Source organism: Malaclemys terrapin, chromosome 11 (genome assembly GCF_027887155.1).
Source record: "Malaclemys terrapin pileata isolate rMalTer1 chromosome 11, rMalTer1.hap1, whole genome shotgun sequence".
In the NCBI taxonomy this organism is placed as follows: domain Eukaryota; kingdom Metazoa; phylum Chordata; order Testudines; family Emydidae; genus Malaclemys; species Malaclemys terrapin.
The window spans coordinates 29,152,485-29,173,825 of record NC_071515.1 but is presented as its reverse complement, the minus strand read 5'-3'; the positions used below and the strand labels follow the sequence as shown (position 1 = coordinate 29,173,825).

The following is a 21,341-nucleotide window of genomic DNA, read 5'->3' as shown; positions in this document are numbered from 1 at the left end:
ATAGTCCCCCATCCTGTAAGTATGGCCTACATTCTTTGCTCCTAGATGTACGCTTACATTTGGCTGTATTAAAATACATATTGTTGGCTTGTCTCCAGCTTAAAGTGATCCAGGTTACTCTGTAGCACTGAGCCATCCTCTTCCTTATTTACCACTTTAATTTATCAATATACAAACAACGCAAACACAAAATTTGTATTTATTCCTGTAGACACTGAACAAATTAAATTTTATCTAAGCTATCTGTAATATGCCACTGTAGTATCTAGACACCAACGGTGAAATCCTCGTCCCACTCAAACAGATAGCAAAGCCCCATGGTTTTCATTAGGGCCAGGATTTCATACAGTGTATCAGAATCTCAGTATCTGGGGTGAAATTTTGGCCCTATTGAACTTGGTGGAAGGATTACTACTGAATTCAAAGGGGCCAGGATTTCGCCCTCTAAATCAATTTACAGACCTTTAGCCAACCCTCCTGACTCTTGCTATGTAAGAAATCTATCAACGAAAGGTTAGTCTAAAAAACCCATCACTCAAAACCTATCTACAAGAATGATCAGATGATGGCTAATTGGGGTGTGAATCTACCTGTGCTAGCCTTCTGCATGTAACTGTCTGTGTGCATCCTGCTGATGCATATTAGCAGTTCATTAATGTGCTTTGAGCTAGCCATGTTTCAAAACGACAGTTAGACAATGCTGGCGCAAGAACAAATGCATATAAACTAGCCATCAACAAGTTTAGGCTTGAAATTAAACTAAGATTTCTAACAATCAGGGGAGTGAAGATCTGGAACAGCCTTCCAAGGGGAGCAGTAGCGGCAAAAGAACTAACTGGCTTCAAGACTGAGCTTGATATGTTTTCTGGAGGGGATGTTATGATGGGGTTTTCTAGAATTGCATATGGCCTGCTATTAGCAAATATCTCTAAATGGCCTGGAGATGGGACACTAGAGGGGAGGGTTCTGAGTTACTGCAGAGAATTCTTTCCCAGGTGTCTGGCTGCTGGGTCTCGCCCACGTGCTCAGTGTCTAACCTATTGACCTGGGGGAGAAATCCGTCCCAACCATAAGTACAGCAGAGTGGCGGAGACACTGGGGGGGTTTCACCTTCCTGTGCAACATGGATCATGGGTCACGTATTGATTTGAACTAGAGTAAATAGTGGATTCTCTGTCACTTGAAGTCTTTAAATCATGATTTGAGGACTTCAGCAACTCAGCCAGAGGTTATGGAGTCTACTGTAGGAATGGGTGGGTGAAGTTCTGTGGCCTGTGATGTGCAAGGTGGTCAGACCAAACGATCATGATGGTCCTTTCTGGCCTTAAAGTCTATGAGAATCTTTGTCAAGGATGAAAGCTTTCATTTTAAAAGGATAGAACAGCTTAAAGGTTCTGCTGCTCCTCTTCCTCTCCTGTGCTGCTCTTCCTCCCTGAACGCTGCACTGTCTGTCTGTCTGTCAGTGCTCCTCCTCCCACCTATTCAGCGGTCACTGGCTGCAGGGGAGGAAGAAGTGGTGGTGCTGAGGCTACACCTCCTTTTTCCACCCTGCAGAAGGGCACTGCAAGTGGGCAGAATGGCTTCCTGTTCCAGGTCCTTAACTGCTCCACTCTACAGCCAGTGCTTGGAGAAGGAGGAAACGCAAAGAGAGCCAGAAAGTAGGTAAGTGGGTGCCTATAACAATCCAGGAGAGGAGCGGGGGAGTACTGACCTGGAAGCAGTGTAAGAGGAAGCCATGGAACGGAGGGGGAAGGACAAAGCATGCACACGTGCAGAAACCTAACCACTACTGTTAAGCGTCAAGACAAATGAATGTATTGATAATTTCATACCCATCACCCTACCCCCACTGCACAAATGCAGACACAAACCTTGTGAGTGCATGGAGGGGTTTGTGTGTAGTCAAAAGGGCAAGTGGTGGGTGCATGGCTGTCTGTGTGGGTTGGGTGGGTGGGTGTACACGTGTGTTGAGAGGTGTGCGTGTAAGAGTGGCTGAGGCAGGGGGTGACTATCGGTGTTTCAGTGGCAGAATGTTGCGGGCAGATGAAGAGACATGTAAATGTCTACAAGTATCAAGGGGGAGCAGGAAAGAAAGAGGAAGGATGGAAGAACATGGAGAAAAAAACCAAGGAGAAGAGGTAAGGAACATAGGGAAAGAAAAGGATTCAGGGGAAAAAAGAAGAGAAGGAAAAATCAGTCTGAAGTGAAATTTAATATTGAAAAAGGCAGAGGGCAACTAATTCTAGAAGCTGAAGAAGGATAAAGGAAAGAGAAGAAATTCCAGAAGAAAGGGATATCATTAGGTCAGATTCTCACTCATGCTAGGGCTACTTTGCTTTGCCCCCTGATAGAAAGACAACCTCCAAGCTGGCTTAACCAGCTTCCTGGGGCTGACGCCAGCATGGGGAACCATCTAGGTGGTGTAGGGCCAACTTAGCTGGGCGTATGCCACCCCTTCTGAGCCCCGACTGAGGCACGGCCAGGGCAACAGAAGTGCACCCAGGGAACTGGAATGGCCCTTGGCCAGCTGGGCAAAACTACTGGAGAAGTAGCCAAACACCTGGCCCCATGCCCAGTGTCCTATTCACTTTTCTGCTTTTAATATGTAAAAATGCTATTCTGGGTTAGGAGACTTTTATGGCTCCCTCTGTACCATGTACAATTAGTCACTTGGGGCCTAATCCAATACCCACTGAAGTCAATGGAAGCTTTTGCTGGATGCAGGATCTGGTCCATGGCAATTAAGGCATGCAGACATACAGGTGGAGTGATACAAAAAGCTGTGTCAATAGATATTTTTATAATTGCCTAAAACACTTGAAAAAAGTTTCCTATAACATGTAGCACATGTAGAATCCTTAATATGATGAGGTAGGGTGATGTAAAGGTTTCATGAACAGTCATTTGGGATGACCGTCATAACTCACTCATAAGTAATCTGGTCATCCTAAATTCAGGCCAGTAAACCTTTTAGATCACACCATCATGTGCTCCCTATTTAGAATATGTAAACTCTCCTGTAAGTTAATGTCCAGCAGGTTTTTGGTCTATACATTTGCACGTACTGTAAACTACTTCAACAATTCTGATCCAGACTGGATCAGCTGTGGTTTAAAGAGAGAGAGACTGATTTTCACATACAAATAACTATAATCAGCTATACTTTCCTGACTTGTCTGCTGTCTTCAGCTGAGTTTTTCAGTAAAAACATTAATTACACAATTTAAGCACAGAAATATCTGCTATTTTTTACTAAAAAAAATCAGACCTGGTTTTGTACCTTTTTTAAAAAATACATACAGTTTGGGAATTTAGGTCAACAATAACATTATTAAATTATTATGAAATATTATACAGCTCTTATAAATTATAAACTATACTGCTCTTTGTACCAGGAACACACCGCCTTGTCTCACTAGATGTTACCCTGTGTTCATATCCTGAATATAAGGTTTCAGCTTTTTTGACTATTTTTGAAGACCACTTGAGCCAATTTTCAGCCTAAAAGAGAAATAAGTTTGAGCTACTAATTTAGATCCAGTAAACATAAGAGTCATAATGATTAAATGTCTTTTAGGCACAAATTTTCAATTAAATAACTATGCTGTACTGTAGTATTTAACAAAACCATGTACTGTAAATTTCTTAATAGGGAAGATGACAATGACTGACACTTATATAGTCCTTTCTTCTACAGAATCCCAAAGCATTTTACAAACTATGGTACTGTGATAGGATCTCTATCCCACTAAGAGGGTTAATGAGAGCTTCAGAACTCAATTAACCTACCTGTTGGCACCTGAACAGGTGTTAAGAAGGTTGGTTAGAAGGGTCACCTGGAAAGGAGTCAAGTTTCCTTAAAAAGACAGAATGGTCAGCTAGTGATAGACCCAGAAAAGATGAGGCTGGGAGTTCCTGCACTGTGGGAATGGTTTGATAGAAGAAAGAAGCAGAGTATCTAGGAAGCCTCCAGAAGGACTCACATTCAAGCCTGGGTAGGGTGGAAGTGGTTTAAGTTTGTACTTTCGGTTTGGAAGAATCCTGTAAGTTATGAAGTATGAAACCTCTGAGGGTATATCTACACTGCAATTAGACACCCGTGGCTACCTCAGCCTGTCAACAGGCTTTTCCTACAGCTCCTTCCCGGGCCAGCTGACTTGAGCTTGGGCTGCAGCAGGGCCGTTTAACTGCAGTATAGACTTCTGGGCTCAGGCTGCTGTTAAATAAACCTACTGTCCAAACCCTGCGAACCCAAGTCAGCTGGTACAGGCCAGCCATGGGTATCTAATTGCAATGTAGATATACCCTGAGAGTCTGAGAAAAATACAGGTACACAGTGGGCCCAAGAAGGAGCCGTAGGAAAGGCCTGTTGACAGGTTGAGGTAGGAAGACGTTCAGGGAAGGTAGCACAGAATGGGTTTGAATAGATAAACCTTGTCTTTTCACTATAGGGTCCCTGGGCTGACACCCAGAGAAGTGGGAGGGCCTAAGTTCCCCTATCACTCACCAGTGAATGAACTTTCTCCTTGTATAAGGGGATGAGGACTCGTGAAAGCCCTGGGGACAAGAAGATGTAAGGACCAGGGGACCCAGAGTCAAGGGCTGAAAACCTGATGTAAAGTTGCTGGACTTTTTGTTACCCTGGAAGGGGTGGAACTAAAATGTGACCTGGCTGGAGGGCCAAGTCATGAGAAAAGAGACCCGCACCGGACCAGACTGAACATTGGCAGGAGGCACACCATGCTACAGCAGAAAGAGCGGCTACATGCAGCCACAAGGGGAGCCCACCAGCAGTGATGCCACCCTTCCACAGGTAGCAGTTCTGCAAACACTTAATACAAGTAAAGTTACCCATGTGCATTAAGTGCTTGCAACACAAGGCTCTATTTTATATCATCTGTACAGCCCGACATATGGGAGAATGAAATGCCATCATGAACAGGGTGAAGTGAGACTGCACTGATTATCAGTTCACAACACTAGACATAAGAGTTTATGTCAGGAAGTGAAAAAGAGCAGCGTATCCAAATGATATGAAAAGGGCAATCTGAGCTATGCAGAACTGATTACCCAAACTGGAATCTGGCCAGGATACTGGGGTTATGATATTGCTTGGTATTTTTTAAGTGTGTGTGCTTTTAACAAGCAAAATGTAAATGAACATCTTCTAAAGCTAATACCTGATTTTTTTTTTTTATAAGGGACTGAGAGTCATTTCTGCAGACTAGAAATGAAGTAGGAATTTTGAGAAGCCAGCTCAGGAGAATGCATTATTGCACCAGCTTTCCAACCACTGTCCCAGCAGCTGACATGTCCATTGTTTCTTCCTTTTGTTTGGCTCTTCTTACCTTTCTAACCCGCCTTTCACTGGTTACCAGGTAACTATGGCTGAATTGCTGTGAATGTATATTGAGATGTGATTGCTGTCTTAGTTTTTGTTTTTAAAGTATGGTTTCTCACTGTCCCACTTCCAGTATTTTAAAGGAGGAAGGAAAGCAACAATTATTGAAACTTTCAAGGTTCCACAGAACTCACTAACAAGCAGCCCAGAGGAGGCACCAGGATAAAAAGATTACATACAAATGGGATTCAGTTTGCCAAAAGTAATTAATACATCAAGTAAACTAGAGGCGGCTATTGCTGTTGGTGACAATTTCACTCTAAAACCTCTCACCCCTTAACCCTGTAGACAAGCTTTCTATTCTTCAACAACATGGTAGTGGCAACATAATTTTCTCCACAATACATCACCACTATGCCACCATTCTGACCTGGAGATATCACTCTCCTTGAGGAAAAAATGATCATATGCACGTTCAATCCTTGGCCTCTGAGTTGAGTCTGCCAGTTAAGGTACCAGTTAATGGCAACAGCAATGGTATTTTTGTAAGATGTCTATAATACACTGCCTAGGGAGGTTGTGGAATCTCCATCTCTGGAGATATTTAAGAGTACGTTAGATAAATGTCTATCCGGGATGGTCTAGACAGTATTTGGTCCTGCCATGAGGGCAGGGGACTGGACTCGATGACCTCTCGAGGTCCCTTCCAGTCCTAGAATCTATGAATACTTAGAAACTGACTCATTTCACGCAAGCCACCAAATAGCCATCAGATGTTAATGACTTTTGGTCATAATTTCCCTGGGCTGGATTTGAATGACTCTATATCTTATTACCAATTCCCTGAGCTATTCAGTCTTTCAAAATCTCTTATTTCTGACCCAGGAGTGACACTGGACTCTACTGCCTGTAACCTCAGAAGTCCCAAGGCCAGTCATGTTAACAAGAGGCTTTCATACTGGAGTTAGTCTAAAACAGGGGAGATCACATATTTCAGTTAAAAAAGCAGTCTTTTTGTTTTTTTAAATAACTTTTGTTTTAATCCAAGAGAATGGGTAACTAACTCTATCTGTAAACCCATAGCAGTGGAAAATAAATGGCAGAATGCATGGGATGCCTCCTTAAACCTCTAAGCAGCACGCTAGTTAGTTGAATTCAAAATAGGTTCAGATAATTTTCACTGGATTCTGTCTACAGCCAGAAAACTTATAAACATCAGGAATGTTTTTCAAAAGTATCAAATTAATGTTTTATTTGTGAATCCTCTCATCATGCTTCCTTTTTGCAACAAATAATATTTATACTATAATTCTCTTACATCTTTGAATTTTGCAGTTAAAGTGACACCACAATTGGAAATCTAGTCAATTTAAACAACAAACAAACAAACAAACAAACAAAAAGGTTAAAAGTAGTTTCAGGTATTATATAGATCCCTGAGTTCCCTGTAGGGCAGGGGTCGGCAACGTTTGGCACGCGGCTCGCCAGGGTAAGCACCCTGGCGGGCCGGGCCAGTTTATTTACCTGCTGACGCGGCAGGTTCAGCCGATCGTGGCCCCCAGTGGCCGCGGTTCGCCGTCCCGGGCCAATGGGGGCAGCAGGAAGCTGCGCAGGTGAGGGATGTGCCCGGGACGGCGAACCGCGGCTAGTGGGGGCTGCGATCGGCCGAACCTGCCATGTCAGCAGGTAAATAAACTGGCCCAGCCCGCCAGGGTGCTTACCCTGGCGAGCTGCGTGCCAAACGTTGCCGACCCCTGCTCTTGGGAATGCTTGTGGTCTTATAATCATTTTCCTATTGTTAAAAATGTTTCTTGTTCTGTGGCTGTGTGAAAGACTGACAAAAGCAAAAGGGGAAACAAAGGCCCTGATCCTCTGGACACTTACTAGTGGGCATAGGGTTTCTACTGTAATTCAGTTAAAATAAAGGGATTATTCACAGTAATAAACACTAAATCTTATAAAGTATTTGCAGGATTCATTGGTTTCAAGGCCAGAAGGGACCATCATAATCACCTGCTCGGAACTGCTGTATAACAGAGGCTATAGACCATCACCCAGTAACTACTGTATCAAGCCCGAGGAACAAGAATCAGCCATTAACCAACCATAGAGGGGAAACACCATCATCTACTATATATCGAGTGCTATTAAATGCACAAACAAATTGAAGAAACAGAGGGAAAATATTCTTTTTAAAGGCACAGGGCCTTTGTTTACTAGTACATAGGCTCTTCTTGAAGACAGCTGATGCTGCATCAGTTAACCTCAAAAATGTGAAACACATGTAATCTCCACAACCATAAGGACTGAGAACTTAAATTTTGGGTTTAAATAGGTCAGATTGTGCAGCAAGGGGGTGAATTCTGCAGCAAATCTGGTAGTTATGGGATCGTGGAATTAGGGCGACCAGACAGCAAATGTGAAAAATCGGGACGGGGTAGGGGGTAATAGGAGCCTATATAAGAAAAAGACCCAAAAATCGGGACTGTCCCTATAAAATCGAGACATCTGGTCACCCTACGTGGAATATACAGGGCCTGGATAGTGACTATATGCCAATAAGAAAGCACTTCTAGTCTTGATAATGTGAACTGTATTTTGAACACAGAAAATGTTGTAACGTCCTTAATACACTATGTTCTCTATCAAACAATTCCACTAGATTTCATTATTTTATAGTTCCATAACTACATGCTTAGAAAAAGCCATCGTTAAATAATCCTTGATGGTCTGTCAGCCTCCACAAAAGTTAATTTTATCATCGTCAAGTTAAACATAGTTCTACAATGATATTGTAAAAGGGGTTTACAATATCCTATTGCAGTTCAACAGATTATAAATACAACTGAGTGGGTTGATCTATTTTAGGTATCTGTTTTATATGGCCCCACCACCATAGTATCTGAGCGCCTCATAATCTTTACTGTAGTTCTCCTCACAACATCCCTGAGAGATAGGGGGAAATCTATGTTCTCATTTTACAGATGGGGAAATGAGGCCTAGGGAGACAGGAAGTCTATGGTGGAGCAGGGAACTGAACCCCAATCTCCTGAGTCCCAGCTACTGCCCTAACCATTAGACCAACAATCCTCCTTCACAGGAGCCACATAAAAGTGAAATATTAAGTTTCCCCTTTTGTTTAATGTTGTGTAGTAAAATAGATTAAACTTTTTCTTTTAAATACTGAGCATAACGCTCACTATGCAGGTGGCTTCTAAAATTCCCTTCTTTAGAGAGATGTTTCTCTTAATTCACATTTTTCTATGAAGAAGATTGTCAATATAATCTGTGAAAATGCAAAAATATTACCATGGTCAATATTTTGACTGTCCACAAAAACCCTAGATTGGCCAAATGCTTATTGGTTACAACCCATGAGGCTGCTAAAAAATAATTTATAGATTCCAAGGCCAGAAGGGATCAGTGTGATCTTCTAGTCTGACCTCAGACAATTACATCTGTTACCTCAGGTACATTCTTTGATAATTTTAAGACATTTATTTCCAGTCTGCCTCAGAGAGTTAATGATACTGTTATTATATGTCTTATATACTGTAGGTTCAAGGGAGGGTGAGAGGAATACATGTTAGACATTTGTACAAGAGCAGCATTTCTGCCCTTAGCTATAATCCTGCATTAGTATCAAAGTTTTCCTTGAGAAATGCCTGAGTTCTACCCAATATTATTCAATATTTGAATTGACCCTAGAACAGTTTTTCCACAGGTCAGCAAAGTAAATCCACTTTGAGAGTAATAAAGGACGGAAAATTCGAAGATCCCATATGACTAAATAAACACATGAATAGAGATTACTTTTTTCTGCGTACTGGAGTGTGAAGTGCGCCACTGAATTAATTTGGAAAACACTGAGTTTGGCACATTTTTTACATATCATTCCAGAGCAACAAAAGAAAAGTACAAAGAGAACCTCCATTACCACCAAACCTTTTATGACCAGAGAGGAGGTGTATATATGGTCAGGAGTAGATATGAAGTAAAATTTGTGCAGAGTAAAACTGTTTTACAATAAATATGAAGATTTAGGTTGTGATCCTACAGTTACATGTGTGGGTAGTCCTACTGACTAAGTCCTAAAGGACTAAGAATTGGATCTTAAGGGCCTGAGCCTGCTATCACACCAGCTTTACACCAATGTAACTCCACTGGCCTTAATGCAGTTGCACCAGACTTACACAAGTTTCAGTGAGATCAAAATCAATCCTTAAGACTTAATTATAAAAGTAAAAATATATAACTAAACATTACCTCTAGCTGCTTAAGAGCAAAAGGAGAACCATCCTGCTTCAAATTTTGAATGATTTCCTCCATGGTGTTTGCTGAAAACAAACTAAAAAATAAAAACAAGAAAAGCCTCATATGACCTAAATGTGATTCCACCCTTCTTCCTGCCTGTGAAGTAATGAGAACTCACAGACATTAAAAACAGAATAGCTTAACTAGATCATCAGACTGATTCTCTACACTATCTCATCTCAATTACTGCAACATCCTTTTCCCTGGCCTCAATAAATAAAATCTTGCTTTACACATATCCATTCAGAATGCAGCTGCAAAGGTAATTTACTTAGCCATCATTTTGACCATCTCACACTCTCTTTGCATCCCTCCATGGGCTCCCTCACTTTATCATAACAAATATAAGTTACTCATCTTCATTTTCAAGGCCCTTTATGATCCATCATCTCTCATTCAGTGCTGAAAGGACAGCTCCCGCCTCCAATCACCCACTTGTAAAATTTTCAAATAATTTCTTCTATGCTTCCCTTCACACTAGGGAGAAGCTACCTGTAAACATCCACAAAACTAACTACAATAGAACCTCAGAGTTACAAACACCTTGGGAATGGAGGTGATTCGTAACTCTGAAATGTTTGTAACTCTGAACAAAACATTATGGTGGTTCTTTCAAAAGTTTACAACTGACCATGGACTTAATACAGCTTTGAAACTACTATGCAGGAGAAAAATGCTGCTTTTAACCATCTTAATTTAAATTAAACAAGTACAGAAACAGTTTCCTTACCCTGTCAAATCTTTTTTTAAACTTTCCCCCCTTTTTTTTAGGAGTTTATGTTTAACACAGTACAGTTCTGTACAATATTTGCTTTTTTTTTTTGTGTGTGTCTCCACTGCCTGATCGTGTACTTTAGTTCCAAATGAGGGGTGTGGTTGACCAGTCAGTTCATAACTCTGAGGTTCTACTGTAATTAACTTCCCTCAAAACCCTCCTTAAAACTCTCTTTTTTTGTGAAGCCTACAAAACACTTGACAACTGCTATCATACTGACCAATGCTGTCTCATTGTTTCCTTGCACTCCCCCATCAGTCTGTCCGTAACCATCTGTTGTCTCTTCTCTTATACTTAGATTGTAAACTCTTTCGGGCAGGGACTCTCTTTTTATTCTGTGTTTGTGTGGTACCAAGTGCAGTGGGGCCATGGTCTATGACTGGGGCTCCTAGGTGCTATGGTAATACAAATAATAAACAATATAGTCTCTCCTGCTTTGTTCAGACTATTTTTCTATACTGATGAGGTTTCCTCCATTTCCCTTTCAAGACTATTTCACATTCAAATAAACCTCAGTTGGGAATACTGATATTAATTCTAAAACTTCTACTTTTGTTTTATCTATGTATTTATAATCCCTATGGTATCAATTTTATTCTGACTGCTGTTTACACTCATAAAATATCTGTAAAGAACTATAACATCTCAGTTGTTCAAGCTATCCATATATTATTATCTCAGCTTCTCCTCATAAATCTATCCTACTAGGCTTATTTTTTTGTTGGTGGTGTTCCCTGGCTTCCATCCATCAACCTCTTTTTGGTACTCAGCTGCACAAAACTGGTCACAGATGTAGCTCCATCTCAATACCCAAAGAATTACACACATATTCTGTCCTTTGCCCCCCAAAATCCTAAATTCCAATTTTCAAGTGTCTTTGTTTTAACGTGTTATAGGGCAGTTATGTACAAGAGTGACAAACTGACAAACAAGGGATTTAATGACTATAGCAACATTTATCAAAAGTTACTTTTCTCACTGAAACAGCCAAGAACACCTGTAATATGTAGAAGACCATAGGTAAGTAATAAGTCCTACTAGGTCAAGAACCCTACAAAAACAGATGTTAAAAAAGGCTAGAGCCTGGTCTGTTATTACATAACCTGTTAAATCCAGTAAACATAAATATTAATGCAAATCTTCCACACAAGAGGTAAGAGGAAAGAATGATAGAGTACCTGTTAATCTTGTCCATATGTTCATCAAGTACGAACTGCTTCTCTTGATCAATTTTGCACTATTTAAAAGAAAATATATCTTTCACTTGGTTCTGTCTCAGCCTATTTGAAAACTTTAAAAGCCCATCACTGGTCCTGAAATACTATATTGATTTGCACTACAGAAAAGCCTATGCAGATAGCTCAGTGAATGCTGATTACTATGTTTAATCAAACAGTATTTTACAGTACATACAAACTTGTCATTGTGTGTTGAACATTTTGAAGTTTTTATCTCACAGTGTTAGTTACGAGCTATCATATAGCTCAAAGATGTTTTGTCAATATTTGTCAGTAACAGATACAGAGAGAGCTGATTTATATACACTTTCAGAGTTCTCTGAGGAACAGTAAGGAAAGGAAAATAAAGCTGTAATATGAGAGATGTGTAGCTTTCTTAAACATTTTTGTACAATGGTTATTTCCATTTTAATATTAGAGATCTGTATCTAACAGGAAGGTATGTACAGATTTTCTTTTAATATATGTCCGTTTATGGGGGGGATGGGAAGGGGGAAGCAGCAGCAACTGTTAGCTGCTGTGTTTTTTAGGTGATGTTTTTTTAAAGAAACTTAGTATTATGGAATTTATTGGCTGATCCCAATTAGTTTTATTTTCTCTTTAAGTCTTATAAGAATAAAACTTCTCTCCTCTTTTATGCTTGCTTGGTTGTTTTGATTTACAGTATTAATGTCGGGACATCTTCTGAACTTGTAAGATAATGAGGTATGCATACATCAATAAATATACAATCTTCTACGAGGATAACACCTTACCAGCAACAATACATTATTTATAATCCATCCAATCTTCATAGAAGTACCAGGGCCTCTTTCTACTTTTTCTAGTCTTTTTGTTTATATTTATAAAATGTTTACACATATACAATTAGAAAACATGATCATTTTGCATTAATTGATTTGCATTAACGGGTGGTATTGACTGACTGCCAGCAGCTGGGACTGCATGATGTGATGTGTTAGAACTGGAGATCATGACAAATGTTTTAGACCTGCTAGCCTAGGGGGCTTAGGATACAAACTGATGTTTCACTGACACTAGCTGCAGCTCAAACAGGTTCCTTGTCACTTCTATTCCAATGACGGGAAGGTGAAGGTGAAGCTTCCATTCCTTTAACTGTCAGCTTGCCCTGTACTTTATAGTAACATATTCTCTCTCTTGGCTTATAGTTTCCATTTTATCAAAGATATTCAGTGGTGTTAGATACATCAATGTATTCCAATTATTTTTCCACTTAATGCGTATACAAGAACCTAACAAATCTAACTGGGAAATAGTGGATACCAATCTCATTCTAAAACCAACAACCTCGGAGGCATATATGGGATGAAGGAACAAAATTAAATCTCTGTTAGCACCAGGGCTTTTTTTCTTTTGGAAGAAGTACTGTGAAGCTTACTAGGGTGGCTGAATGGCTTTTATAAAACTGAGTGCAAATTATCAAAAACCTTTTGATACATGCATGCAACGTGTTACAAGGAAATCTGACATTTTCTAGCTGTTTGATATGAAGTTAAATTCACCCCCAAAGATCTTGACTGACACACTCAGAGAGAATTATGAATTTGCACTTTGGAAAATAAGTAATCTTTCTCTGAAAATGTAAAACTAGCAATATTTAGTTGCTTTAATTTAAAGCATTGCTTTAATGTTCCGAATGCATTTCACTAGAGCCTGACAAGAACCTGATCCTGTTAACATACACTATGCTTGGTAGTATTTGCCAAAAGGGACATCATTAATCACTGAAGGCTGGGCTCAGAATTTAGACTGCAGATGACTTTAAAGAAAATAAGGATGAAATTCACATTAAGTCAGAGTAAAATGGTTTCATGCACGTAAAATAGGAATGGCATAGGTGGAAAGGCAAACCCCACCCCAAACTGAGGAATATGGCATGGCATTAAAATGAATGGGGAGTCCCTCACAATTTCTAGTTTGGTCTTTAGGCTGCAATAGCAGTTTCTGTGTCACGTGATGGGATGTCAGAGCCACTGAATCCATGTAATTCCATAGCCACTCCCCCTGCACCCAGTGCCTCCCTCAGTGCTAGTCTCATTCTGTCAGTGGCTGTCCCCGGGTGCGGAACATCAAAATTGAAAAGCAATGAATAGTAATACCTAGCACTTAGAGATTTACGTGTTCAGCACTACTGTGCCAGTGGATGAGAACCACCAAATAAAACTGATCAGTCTAACGTCATTGTCCAAATCGAAAGAAATGCAAAAGGTAGTGAAAAGTAAATTAGATTTTTAAAATTCTTTCAGTTTTAATCACTTATTTAGTGTTAATATATAAATTATTAACATCTTGTAGTAGTGTGTAGAGGCTGGGAATCCATTCTGCAGGGTGCTATACAAACATACAGCAAATGATGGTTATGTAAATAAGAAGATTATTATTTAACTTGATAGTTGCCTGTTTAATAAAGTTCGAGATTGTAGCTAGCCAGCAGATTACCTTCATGTGATATGAATTCAGTACATCGGCAACATTTTCTTTAGAAGGAGATTTCAGTGCTATCAAATCTTCCTCTAGTGCAGGCAGCTACCAAAAAAAAAAAAAAAAGGGGCAAATTAAAATAATAGGGGAATAAAACATATTTCCAGCTAGATTGTTATTTTAACAGCTATGGATTAAAGACTCTTGGCCTGATTTAAAGAGGTGATAAGCAGATAATGGGAGCAGCAGATGCTCAGCACTTCTGAGAACTGAGCAGTCTGGATTGAATTACACCTTTGGGGATCAGTACAGAGAGCCTTTTCCTAAGCAGAACCTCTGTGTGGTGGAGCAGAGAGCCACCCATACCCCCACCCACCATGAAAGAGTTAAAGAATTGCTGTGGTCGCAATCAACCCCAAACTGCTGCATCTGTGCAGCTTCTCAGGCCTGGGGATGAGCCCTTAAAAGGGAACCCCCGCCCCCAGCTGGTGCTCTGAAACAAGCAGATCTAGAGTTCTCAGACCAGAGTCCTAGGCTATATGTTTAAGAACAGGGAGCACCACCATCCTGAGCCCACTGAGAAAAGAAGATGGGCTTGTTTTGTTGTTGAAACTCCAGGTTCTAACTTTTGGCTTTTAGCTGCATAGGAGGATAGGAACTGAGATTTTCTGTGGTGCCTGAAAGTCTGCTTCCCCTCCTCTTCATGAGGAAGGGGGCCTCCTACCTTGAGAGTCTAAAAGCTATTTTCTTCTCTGTTTGGGCTATTTTTACAACCCCCTGGAAGGAGGTGCCCTTGCTATGATGTGCAGCTGGAGGGCTATAACTTCAGACCACAGGACTGCTGTTGCTTACGGAACAACATATGAGGTAAGGGAGGTGCCCAGCTCCCCCTCATGGGGTGACCTTAAGGCATAACCTTTTACACACTGAGAACTGTGGCTGAAGCAGGCAAACAGTAACTCTCAGAGCTTGAGAGGGTACTGGGAGTCCTGATGCAGTGCTATACTTAAATATAGTGTAGTGTTTCATAGCCTAGGCACCTACCTAACTCTGAGTGTGCAAATGAGAAGGCAGAGTCGAGGCCTTGCACCCTCCTGATACGCTTCAGAAAAGATACTGTCAGTAGCTGAAATAGCCCTATGGTGTCCTTGTCCCTGAGTGCAAAGCGTATCACTGTGAAGAGGTGGGGAGGAAGAGAGTATAGGGAAAGCTGGTTATTTTCTCTTGCCCACTTATCCATCCATGCAAGGGATCGGCACAATCTCATACTATGACTTTACCAAATGAGTTGATGATTTAGATCTCTTCCCCAGCCAATTTTTAAGGCCCCCAACCCTGCAAACACTCAAGGATCTAACTTGCACATTAATAATTTCCATTGGCTTCACTGGAATTGTTAATGTGTGAGAAGATAATCAGCTATGTAAAGTGTCTGTGGGATCTAGACCTATATATGTTACTGGGAAAGAGAGCTATAGATACAGTATTGACTGTGACTTGATTTCTTCTGTGTTTTTGACCACCTAACAGCTCATCTCCATGTGGGATTTGGAGTCAGTGGCTGCCTTAACTGCTGTCACCTAGAATCATACTTGGGGAGGTGTGGGCTTGGAATAGTTCTTGATTGGTTGCACATACGCAAGCGTTAGTAGATTCTTTTAATACATGTTTCTAGTAAATTGAAGTTTTCACAACTGGCTACCACAATCCAGTGCTGAACGTAACTCAGTTACTTTCAGTAGCAAAATATCAATTTAATGTTTTGTATATAAGAACAGAAGCCTAATACGTGCTAAGCACCCAATTACCACTGACAATGCTCAATGCCTCCTGTGAGCCAGGCTGCTTTAGTTGTGTGTTTCTGGACCATGAGATCTGCCTGAGTTAGAGAGGAGTACAGGATAACTATCTGTACTGATTTGTAACAAGGGAATCATTTGTTGAGGCAAAGAAGATTAAATCAGATCCTTAAGATATTCTGTACTTTTTGGTGATATCTCCAGTACCATACCTCTGATATAAAGGGCCATCAAAATGTTGCTGATAAAATTTGTACATATTAAGCAAGTCACTGCATTCAAGTGTTTGGTTGTACACATAAATGACTTGTTTTGGTGTTCACAGATGCATGGACACTTTGTGCATAGGAGGGACTTTAAAAATATGTCCCACTGTGACCCTAAAAACTCCTTGATGCCAACTAGCAAAGGGTTCACTGTTCAGTAACAGCAAAGCTTGATTAAACTCACTACCGTAACCCTTTGCTGTCATAATATTTATCTATTAAAAAAAGTTGTGAGATCTTAACTGAAAGAGAGGATAATGTTGGTCATTAATATTATTATGGAATGTATATGCTGATTATATTTTATGATTACATACTGAAAAATGTCCTTAGTTCTATATTAAGGTGTCACTCCCCAGCAGAGATGGAAAACTGTTTTTGCCGGACAAAGGCATGTATTTTCAGATCTTTGCTTAGGTTAAGCACTGTAAAGCCAACACCATGGAAGTCCTAGTTACATGTGACAATCAACAGGAAAAACAGAAGTTTGAAAACAGCTTAGGGTGCAGGGAGCGGGGTGGCTGGGGGCTGTGTGCGGGCAGGGCATAGCTCAGGGTGCAGGGAGGGGGGTGGCTGGGGGCTGTGTGTGGGCAGGGGGTAGCTCAGGGTGCAGGGAGGGGGGTGGCTAGGGGCTGTGTGGGGGCTGGGGGTAGCTCAGGGTGCAGGGAGGGGGGTGGCTAGGGGCTGTGTGGGGACTGGGGGGTGGTAGCTAGGGTGCAGGGAGGGGGGTAGCTAGGGGCTGTGTGCGGGCAGGGGGTAGCTCAGGGTGCAGGGAGGGGGGTAGCTAGGGGCTGTGTGCGGGCAGGGGGTAGCTCAGGGTGCAGGGAGGGGGGTAGCTAGGGGCTGTGTGCGGGCAGGGGGTAGCTCAGGGTGCAGGGAGGGGGGTGGCTAGGGGCTGTGTGCGGGCAGGGGGTAGCTCAGGGTGCAGGGAGGGGGGTGGCTGGGGGCTGTGTGCGGGCAGGGGGTAGCTCAGGGTGCAGGGAGGGGGGTGGCTGGGGGCTGTGTGCGGGCAGGGGGTAGCTCAGGGTGCAGGGAGGGGGGTGGCTGGGGGCTGTGTGTGGGCAGGGGGTAGCTCAGGGTGCAGGGAGGGGGGTGGCTGGGGGCTGTGTGTGGACAGGGGGTAGCTCAGGGTGCAGGGAAGGCATAGCTCCGGGTGTAGGGAGAGAGGTATTAGGGGCTGTGGGAGGACTCCCCTGTGGTCCCTGTTCCTGGAGGGGTCTGCCAGCCATGGAGGCAGGTCCTCCTACTCGGGTGGGCTCTTACCTGCTGCCTCTCTGTGAGCAAAGGGGGCTGGGAGCTGAGAAGCAGCTTCAACCTGGGGCACGAGCAGGAGAGGAAGGAACGCTGCAGTTGCCTGCTCTATGGCACCAGCCAAAGCAGCAGCTGCCGTGCACTGCCCAGGGGGAAGTAGAGGGATGACTCGGGGGTGTGGTGTTGCCCCCGGGACTGCCTTGACCTTGTGCTGCAGTTTGGGGGGGGAGGCAATGCCCTCCATGTCCCCAACTCTGCCCACCACAGGTTCAGGACTTCAGCCCCTCGGTGGGCACCAGGAATTGGGGGCTTCAGCCCAGCTGGGGCCGTGGACCCCCGGTTGAGAACCGCTGCTTTAGGTGAGAAAGTACTTTAAGATGTGTGTAACAGCTGAAGTCCTTGTCTAGAGTCTAAATGTCACTATCTTTTCTTTTCTTTGTAACCTGTTCTCCTTGCTCACTATCTCTTAAATATTAATCTTTGTTGTTAAACTTGTATTGCTTTTCACTATAAGCAGATTGCAGTGCTGTTATAAAGGACCTGATCCTGACTGTACCTATCAAGCTGTGTGTACATTCTCTCTCTGGGGTCAGCTTAGCTGGTAATTGAGAGTATCCAATGACTAGGGCTGGATACTACAGGGAAATGCTTCTGAGGAGTTTGGGGACCAGGACACATAAGTGTTAACCTTCAAGGCAAAGTACGGGCTGGCGGAGCCGTGGGATGAGTACTTGAAGGGCTGGCAGTGTGAGGGAGCTGACATCCAGTTACCACAGGGAGGACTCTATCTCACTGAAGGCAGGAGGGTAAAATGGTGATTCATGGTCCTGGACACTCCAAGAAAGTGTAATACCCATACTGCATCAATGGGGTTGAGAGGCTAAATTTAATTTTATAATTAAAAATCAGTTTAATCTGATATCTGCACAAAGACGAAATTCAGCTTCAAGTAAATCTAACCCTATGACCTATGATCAAAGGTAATGATTGACAGATTTACCTTTTCTGATTCTACAAAGTGTGTAGCAATTCCTGCTTTTTGCAAATCTCTCCCTTTCAGTCTAAATCCTGTAAGAGCAAGGTAATAGCCAATTTTTCCTGAAAGTCTTGGCAAGAAGTAGCCTCCACCTACATCAGGAAAAAGGCCTGTAATTGAAGAAAACAGGAAAAATGTGAAGGAAAGGTCTAAAAGAATTTACCGTTGTACCACCCATTTAATACACAACCCACTGCACACTTTGAGCCGCCTTCCCACTCTCACATCGCCCTCTAGCCTGTACCAGCCCTCTTTGACCTAGTCTGCCAGTCCTCCACCCTCTTATCTAAGTCTCTCCCTAAAGTGCACTTCTTCCACAATGCCTTCAAATTCTAGTCCTCCCTTCTGGCAAGTATTCACAACAGATAAGCCAGACATCAGTGCTCACTCCCAAGCTTTCCATAAGAAGAACTATTTCTCTTTATATATCTGTAAAATACCTAGCCTGTTGTTGCCGAATTAGCACAAAGAAAAAGATAGAAATTAATGGGCAACAGGTTTAAAACAAATAAAAGGAAGTTCTCCACACAGCGCACCGTCAACCTGTGGAACTCTTTGCCTGATGAGGCTGTGAAGGCTAGGACTATAACAGGATTTAAAAGAGAACTAGATAAATTCATGGAGGTTAAGTCCATTAATGGCTATTAGCCAGGATGGGTAAGGAATGGTGTCCCTAGCCTCTGTTTGTCAGAGGGTGGAGATGGATGGCAGGAGAGAGATCACTTGATCATTACCTGTAGATTCACTTCCTCTGGGGCACCTTACATTGGCCACTATCAGCAGACAGGATACTGGGCTGATGGACTTTGGTCTGACCCAGTATGGCCATTCTTATGTTATGTAATTTGTTGCAAATCAAAAGTGGAAGCTAAACTTTCTCTCCAACTTCATAGTTCACTGAATAATCAAAATATATTTTAATACTCTCCCACATAGCAAATAACATTCTTTTTAAGGAAAAGTCATGAATTTGAGGCCTCCCTAAAATTTTAGGACCCATCAGCTTTGAGACCCCAAAGGCTAGTCCTAGACACCTTTAGAGAAGACCACAACTAACCTGCATTTAGCGGGGGGGGGGGAAAATCACACAACTTTCAAAATGTAAACCAATCATGAAGCCTGAAAGTTAAAAGGCAATAGGTAGAAACTTATTTATTTAAAATGTGAGTCCAAGAATCACATTAACATTTAAGAGTTCCAAAAGGACAGATCCTTGGGCTTGTCAAAGGCAAATATATAAGTTCTGTGGTCCTCAAAAGCAACCCTTAATTTTTTTACACTTCCCATTAAATATTTACACTAATATAATTGGTCAAATATTTGATTTTTCTATCCTGTAATGTATGTTACTTTGCTTCAAAAATTATATTCACAAAGAAAATTATACTTTTGATATTTAATCCTACTTTTTTTTGTAATTGCTAAGCTATTTGCCTGTTTACAAAATCGATTTCTAATGGCAATTGAGACAATTGCAGCTGGAAATATTCACAATTATTTTTCTGCTCATTAGCCAACATCGCTGACAAACCCAATGGCACTGCAAAGTTTCCTATCAATAAATCACAGTTAACGTTCACAAGCTACTGCATTCTTCTTTAGGCAAGGAGAGCAATAACTGAGAGGATTTGCTCCAATTTTGGAACATAATTCTACAGCTGCCATGGGAGGTGGATAACGTCTCTGATAAGATCATCCTTTTCATAATGACTTCACAGTGTAATAGGGTATATTAAGAACTCCATGTTACAGCTGATAGGCAGAAGCTCTTAAAAATCTCTAAAAAAGTGATTTCCCCTTGATTGGCTCAAGTCATGGAATTTTCATTGAATGTGAATGGGGTGCCCACTAGCCTAGTTTTGGATAGCCCCCTATTAGAGGATGACTGAAATAGCCTTCCTTTCAAAGATGTGTCGCTTGGCTATTAAAATCTGCTTGGACACACAACTTGGCATGTTGTGGACTGGGGGTGCGTGCACATGCACCCGCACCCACCTCAATTGTGACTTCTTACTCAATTCATGCATGCTGCTCTCCAGCCCACAGAATGCATAGGCAAAAGAGCATTTACCATAATGTACCCTTTTCTGCTGTATTGGAGCACCATGGTGTGAATTAAATATAGTATGAGTATAACTTCGGATTTGTGGGCCTTTGAGGGACTACCAAACTCTTAGCAATAACACTTTCTGGATTTGTATACTGTACCTTTTGTATCAAGCACAACTGAATTCTAATGACTATAAGAACTTTTTGTACAATGATGAATGGGGGGGAGAGATAAGAGTAGATTTTATTTTCTAGCTATGGCTCAATAAATAACCTTATATAATTGCAAGTTATATATAGAATCAAACTTTTTAAAACTCTATTGCAAAATGGGTTGTAAGTATTATCCAATAAAACAATTACTTACTAACACCATAGAAATCTGCAATTTTCCCAGTTATCAAGACACTAAAATGTAGTAAATGTGAATAGTATTTGCAGGTCAAAAAAATTACGACCAAATTTTTTTTTGTATGAATGGTCTCCCAGTTTCCCTACAAACTATAAACATACAATAATGATCAAATGCTGGTATTTTGGGGTATAGGGTGTCAATTGTCACAATAACAGTGTGTGTGTGTGGCGGGGGGGGGGGAAATCTCTGCCCTGTAATGGCATTGACATTTACAATATTCTGATTCTGTAAACTTTGTTTACAAAGTCAGAATATAACTTTTGTTTACAAAGTTTACTGCATCGCATCAGTAGAATGACTAGTACACAAAATAAAACCAAATTTTACATCTGAACATGTTTCTTCCCATTCAATATATACCCACAATTAAACAACTTCTTCCACATAATACCCTGCTTGGGGGGGGGGGGGGGGG

The 21,341-nt window shown here is 41.6% G+C and overlaps 1 protein-coding gene across 3 annotated transcripts in view; it reads right to left on the bottom strand.

The window, feature by feature from the left end:
• The window catches only part of HIBCH (3-hydroxyisobutyryl-CoA hydrolase), a 98,438-nt gene that overhangs the window by 20,917 nt on the left and 56,180 nt on the right, over window positions 1–21,341 (bottom strand). For all 3 annotated transcript variants that reach the window (XR_008446700.1, XM_054044569.1, XM_054044568.1), the window contains 4 exons: window positions 18,427–18,572; window positions 14,129–14,215; window positions 11,609–11,667; window positions 9,608–9,689 (listed from right to left, as the gene is read on the bottom strand). Coding sequence is in view for 2 of the 3 variants with exons in the window: in XM_054044569.1 (XP_053900544.1) it covers window positions 9,608–9,689; window positions 11,609–11,667; window positions 14,129–14,215; window positions 18,427–18,572 (374 nt within the window). In the remaining variant the exon portion in view is untranslated. The remainder of the gene's footprint in view (window positions 1–9,607; window positions 9,690–11,608; window positions 11,668–14,128; window positions 14,216–18,426; window positions 18,573–21,341) is intronic.